General features: G+C 55.6%; 2 protein-coding genes across 2 annotated transcripts in view; one reads left to right on the forward strand and one right to left on the reverse strand.

The window, feature by feature from the left end:
- The window catches only part of NEURL2 (neuralized E3 ubiquitin protein ligase 2), a gene marked incomplete at its 5' end in the record, with an annotated part of 2604 nt that extends 568 nt beyond the window's left edge, over positions 1 to 2036 (forward strand). The window contains 2 exon segments of the mRNA XM_017735544.1: positions 1 to 283; positions 1669 to 2036. The exon segment at positions 1 to 283 is cut by the window's left edge and continues 42 nt beyond it. Coding sequence (XP_017591033.1) covers positions 1 to 283; positions 1669 to 1784 — 399 coding nt within the window.
- Positions 2037 to 2737: 701 nt separating this feature from the next.
- The window catches only part of ZSWIM1 (zinc finger SWIM-type containing 1), a 5524-nt gene continuing 1876 nt past the window's right edge, over positions 2738 to 6385 (reverse strand). Inside the window, 2 exon segments of the mRNA XM_017735556.1 lie at positions 2738 to 5391; positions 5394 to 5915. Of these exon segments, the coding sequence (XP_017591045.1) occupies positions 5309 to 5391; positions 5394 to 5915 (605 nt within the window). The 3' untranslated portion in view covers positions 2738 to 5308.

Below are 6385 nucleotides of genomic sequence, written 5' to 3' on the forward strand. Positions count from 1 at the left end.
ATCCCCCGTGACACGCTGGTGGGGCGCAGCCGGCCTGGCCGCTACAGCCACATCCTGGACGACCTGTACAAGATGAACGTGCTGCCCGCGACCGCCCGGCGCAGCCGCATCGGGGTGCTGTATGCCCCGCAGCCTGACGGCACTGCCGACATGCACATCGTCATCAACGGCGAGGACATGGGGCCGAGCGCCAGGGGCCTGCCCACCACCCGCCCGCTCTACGCCGTCATCGATGTCTTTGCCTCCACCAAGAGTGTCCGGGTCATCCCGGTGGATTATGGCTGTAGGTACCTATGCTCCTTCTTGCGGCACGTGCTGCGTGGGCCAGGAGTGGGGGAGCTCTAGTGGGGTCATCCCATATTCGCCAACAGTGAGAATATTGGAGTGTGCCACTGGACAGAGGGATACAGGGGGTAAGAGGGCACAGGAAAGCCTCTGGTCCTTGTGGATCACAGGAGAGATCCACAGTACTGCTGATGGGAAGTGTCTGCCAAAAGCTCTGCCATGGGGGCTGTGCCCGGGCCAGGGGAGAGATCCCCAGCGGCAGCAGCAGTCAGGCAGAGCCCCCCGGCCACTCTTCCCAAGGAGAGTGATGGGGGTGGATGTTTGGGGCTGCCCCACGGCTGTGAGGCCTCACCGTGCCCAGCCTTGCCTACAGCACATGGCAGCCAGAGAGAACCAAGATCCTGCCCTGGCACCAAAACATCCACCTACATCCACCACGGCTCAGCACACTGCGCCCACGCACCTGCCACGTGCCCCAGACACGAGTTCCCTGCGCAGACACCCTGTGATGCCATCAGAGCCTGGGCATTATCCCTTGTCCCTTGGCTTGCTGGGAGGGACCAGGATAATGAGTGCTAATTAGCACCACGCTGGAAAAATCAGGAGATGGATCAGGTGAGACAGAGCCAGAAGAAGAGCTAGAGCCAGAAAATCAGCTGCCCCCGGCACTGGGAACCACTGCTTCACATGCTGGTGTCAAGAGCAGCTGCTTCTGTCCCAAGGCTGGAACCTGGTATTTTCCCTGGTTTAACACCTGAGGAGAGTGCTGGCTGCAGCAGACAGTACCCACACTGCTGAGCCACCTGACGCTCTGGGAAGTGAAATCCTATGGGGTTTGTGTCACAGGAGCAGGAACCAGGCAGATTCTGTGCAGGTGCCCAAGGGGACAGTTCTCACGGTGGTCTGCCCCAAAGGCACAGCAGGCATTGTCTCTGCAGGCAGAGCAGCCCCAGCCTGCAGGCACCCACCCAACAGCCTGGTGCTGGGGCCAGTGCAGGCAGACCAAGGGGGTGGGATGGAAAGGAAGCACAGCATGGGTGTGTGAGCCCCTGGAGTTGCTTGACAGCCACCAGAGAAAGAAATGCAAACCAGGCACAGTCACACACAGCTTGGGCACATAACTGTCTCCCAACCTTCCTCCTAATAATGGGAAGAGTTTTGCTGCCCGGAGCCCTTGAGCTTCCAGCCCTGCCAGAACAGCCTGGCACCAGCCCCCGCACAGCCAATTGGAGCCCAGGGCAAGGACGATGCCACAGAACAAACTCACCCACCACTGCCTTTAACCACAGTGCCTCCGAGAAGCTCCGCCAGCTCCTGCACCCCTCTGTGCTCAGCCTCACTGCCAACTTGCCCGGCTCAGCTACTTTCTCTGTTCTCTTCCAGTTCCTTCCCTGCAGACGCTGTGCCGGCTGGTTATCCAGAAACACATTGTGCACCGCCTGGCCATCGATGGCCTGGACCTTCCCCCGCTGCTCAAGAGCTTCTGCCAACATGAGTGAGGTATCGAGGGTGCTGCTGGGCTGCCCCCCACATCAACAGCCACCCAGTGATGGCTGCCCAGCAGGCTTTGTGCCTCTCCCTGCCCACTCGCCCCAGCATGTGCTGCTGAAGGGCTGACATGAGAGCAGGGCAAAGTGGGGTTGGGATTTTCCCCACACTGATGGTGTGGCATGCCCAGAGCGTGGGCAGGGGGGTATGATGTGGGTCAGAGAGAGCAATAAAGTGCTTCCAGACAAGAGTCTGTGAAAGGAGGCTTGCAGGGCTGAGACCCCCCTGTGCTTCAGCAACCCCTTGTGGGAGCAGTTCCCCCACCAGTGAGGAAGGGAGCACAGGCCACAGCCCTGTGGGGCTCAGGATGTGTCCCCAGCCCTGGAATTACACTGGGACTGTCAGTGGATCAGAGCGAGTGCTGGGGCGAGTGGAGCGTGGGAGGGCACAGCACAGCACTCACGTGGAGGTAAATTACAGCTGGACGCTCATCCCGGCTGGGCAGTTTCACTCTTGGGAAAGATGTTTACCCAGAGAATGATGAGTTATTTCCTGTGTGTTCAGCTTGGAGGGGGACGAGTCAGACACTGGAGCACCCAGAGAGCAGCGCTGGCAGCAGTCGTTGCTTGGGCACGTGTCTGTGGCCACAGAGCCAGTCACAGTGACCTGGTGCGGGGCCCAGCCATCCTGACTTGGAGCTCCATGCCCTCGGCTCTGTGCCCTCAGCCAGACCTTTCATCTGCTGGCTGGTGGGGGGGGCAGCCAGCATCCTCCAGTCCCTATGCCAGGCTGGAGGGGAGGCAGGGTGGGAGCTGTGCAGAGGAACAGGCTCGGGGGGAGAGGTTTCTGAAAATCAGAGGGGTGCCCACGGGAGCCAGAAAGATGAAGGGGCTGGCAAAGCCTTCCAGGCCTCTTCCACAGCACCACCAAAGGGGAAACAAGCAGCTCTACGCTTACAAAAAGGTGTTTTAAAGAAACAGGATGCTATATTTAGTCAGAGGCTCGATAGTATCAGATCATGTTACAAAACTCTTGCTCAAAGGAAATCCCCAGCCCGCAGCCACAGCCAACTCCATCAACACCAAAGTGTTAATGAAGGAATTGCTAAATGGGGAAAACATGGACAGTGACCAAACCACAGCAATGGATCAAAGTCTCTGACATTCCCTGCTTCTCTGACATTCCCAACAACAAGCTGGGAGCTGCTGGGGCTGGAGCTCATCTGGCTGTGATGGGACTGGGGAACTCACCCACTCCAGAGCAGCGCCCATGGACCAGGGAGTTTACACTCCAGCCTGCTTTCCCTCCCCCACCCTTGCGTGAAGCCTTTGCTCCCCACCTCCCTGCAGTGTTATCTGCCCGGCAGTGACCCCCGCACACGAGGGCGGGTTCCTCTTCCTTGAGGAATTGAGAGCAGCTGCTGCAACCAGATAAACAACACCCCTGCTCTACAGCGGGCTGCAGCACAGTGGGATTGCCACCCTCAGGAGCTGCCACCTCCTGCCACCTGGGGCACCACGGACCAAGGAGACACGACCAAGGAGCACTGCCCAAAGCCCTGCCTGACTCCCCATGCCCTGTCGCCTGGGTAGGGAGGGGTGGCTGCAGCTGGCACAGGGACAGACTCAGCTCCCAAACAACACAAGGGTGATTTATTGGCTTTGTTGCACAACACCTCACAAATGGATGCTGCAAGGATCCGCAGATGCTGGCCACAGATGAAATAGTTTTGTCACATGCTATTATACCTAGATGTCTACAAATCTTTGGGCCCTTATGGGATTCATTCGAGAAACTTCAAAGAGCTGACTGATGTCATCACATAGACTCTCGATGATTTTTGAGCAGTCTTGGGAATCTGGAGAGGTCCCCCATGACTGGAAGCTAGGAAATGTTGTCCTGATTTCAAAGAAGGGCAAGAAGGAGAACCCTGGAAGCTACAGTCTCACTTCAGTGCCCAGTAAAATAATGGAAAAGATCATTCTGGGATGTATTGAGAAACACCTGGAGGAGAACACAGTCACCAGTCACAGCCACCATGGCTTCATGAGGGGAAAGTCCTGCTTGTCAAAAGTGATTTCCTTCTACAACATCTAGTTGACCAAGGAAAGCCAGTAGATGTAATGTTTTTGGACTTCAGCAAAGCTTTTGATACTGTCTGTCCCAGTATTCTTTTAGACAAAGTGTCCAGCTTGGAGCTGAATAACCCTGTTGCACAATGGGTGAGCAACTGGCTCACAGCTTGGGCACAAAGAGTTATAGTGAATGGGGTGACATCAGGCTGGTGTCCAGTCACCAGTGGGGTTCCGTAGGGCTTCATCCTTGGCCCAATTCTCTTCAACATCTTCATTAATGATTTGGACACAGGACTTTAAGGGATACTAAGTAATATACTAATATTTAGTGCTGACAACACTAATTTGGGAGGAACTGTCAACTCCATCAATGGCAGAGAGGCCCTGCTGAGGACCTTGAGACCTTGACAAATTGGAGAGATGGGCAATCACCAACTGTGTGAAGTTTAACAAGAACAAGTGACAGATTCTGCACCTGGTACAGGGCAACCCAGGTTGTATATATAGACAGGGGAACAAGAAACTGGAGACCAGCACTGTGGAAAGGGACCTGGGCGTTCTGGTCAGTGGCAAGTTGAGTATGAGTCAACAGTGCCCTTGGCAGCTGGGAGAGCCAACCCTGTTCTGGGATGCATCAGGCACAGCATCGACAACAAGGGAAGGGATTGTCCTGCTCTGCCCTGCACTTGTGCAGCCTCATTTTGAGTCCTGGGGGAAGTTGTGGCACAACAATATAAAAAAGACATTGAGCTATTAGAGAGCGTTCAAAGGAGCCCGTGAGGATGGTGGTGGGAGTGAAGGGGAAGCTTATGAGACACACTTGAAGTAACTTGGTTTGTTCATCCTGGAGAAGAGGAAACTCAGGGAAGACCTCATTGGCATCTTCAGCATCCTCATGAGAGGAAGCAGAGGGGCAGGTACTGATCTCTTCACTGTCATGACCAGTGACACGACCTGAGGAAATGGTATAAAGCTGAGTCAGGGGAAATTGAGGTCAGATATCAGAAAGTTTTTCACCTAAAGGGTGTTTGAGCACTAGAACAGGCTCCCCTGGGCAGTGGTCATGGCACCAAACCTGTCTGAGTTCAGGAAATGTCTGGACAATGCTCTCAGGCACATGGTGGGATTTTTGTGGTGTCCTGCACAGGACTGGGAGTTGGACCCGATCCTGATGGGTCCCTTCCAACTCAGCAGATTCTATGATACCAGGACCTCCCACATCGCACCACCCAGCGCTGGCTCCTGGCCACAGCTGTTAGCCAGGTCAGTGACTGTTACCCTTCCCGTGGGATCAGGAGCTCCCAATCCAGTTCCTCTGCTGCCCTGTGCAAGAGGTGACGCTTGCTCAGCAGATCAAGGACCCAAACTGCCTCTTGCACACCAAGGGAACGACAGGCCGAGGGGAATGAAGGTGCAACACAGGACACAGTGGAAGCACCTAGCTCAGCTCCCACTCAGTGCTAGAGCTTCAACTCAACGTAGGGCCAGATCCAGCTGTCAGCCAGCTCCCACAGAGTCCTGTGCTCAAACTCCTCACTACTGTGGCAGGCAGCTGGCTGATTTCTGCCGTGAGGAAGGACACCACCAGGGATATATCCAAAGACTTGCTCCAGGACCTCTTTGGGACTTCCAAGAGGGCATGAGCACTGTCTCATCCAGCCTGATGATCACATCCCCTCTCCCATGCTCTGCTGAGCATCTCCCTCTGCAAGGGCTTCCTGTTTGAATTCAGCAGCACAGCCAAGATGTGCCAGCAGGGCAGCTGGAAGGTCTGGTTGAAGTAGCAAGTGTAGCTGCTTGGGCCTTCCTGGAAGATGCCCACAGGGCAGGCATCCTCCAGGATCTGTACACTGTACCCAGTGCCAATCAGCTGCATGGACTTTTGAACCACTGCCAGCTCAGTCAGGCACAGCCTGGCAGCAGCCTCCGTGCAAATGTCACTCAAAGATTGCCTGATGCCTTCTTCAGTCCTCTGGGTAATCTCATCCTCGCTATCATTCTCTGAGGTTTCTGTGGCCTCCAGTTTCACCACGAGACAGGATCTAACAGGGACTGAGAGCTTGCGGGCTCACTCTGGAGAAAAGCATGAAGTGTTTCAGGCTGACACTGAAGGGCCTCAGGGAGCTGCAGAGCTGCTGGTGGACTCTGGAGAATGATCACGACTCTCAACAGCTGCAAAAAAAAGCTGCTGCTGCTGCTGAGCTGCTGCCGCAGTGGGGGAAGCCTGGCCAGCGCTCCGGGATGTGTTACCCTGGCACACCAGAGGGGCAAGAGGCAAGTCTGAAGTAGGCAGACTTTGGGGAGCTGCCTGAGCAGCACAGTGATCAGGATGGGGAGCAGAGAATGTCAAGCCATCAGGAGGGATCTTAGAAACACATTCTTTATAGTGCTGGGCCACGGTAGTGATGCAGCTATCCAGAGAGAGCCCAGCACTAAAAATCTGGCTAAACCCCTGGATGACAACCTCCAGCTCCATGAAGCAGTCACTGCTCTCCCCGCAGCTCCCCTCCCTGTGTGTGCCCCAAATCCCATCCTCG

This window comes from Corvus brachyrhynchos, unplaced genomic scaffold (genome assembly GCF_000691975.1).
Source record: "Corvus brachyrhynchos isolate BGI_N302 unplaced genomic scaffold, ASM69197v1 scaffold10, whole genome shotgun sequence".
In the NCBI taxonomy this organism is placed as follows: Eukaryota; Metazoa; Chordata; class Aves; order Passeriformes; family Corvidae; genus Corvus; species Corvus brachyrhynchos.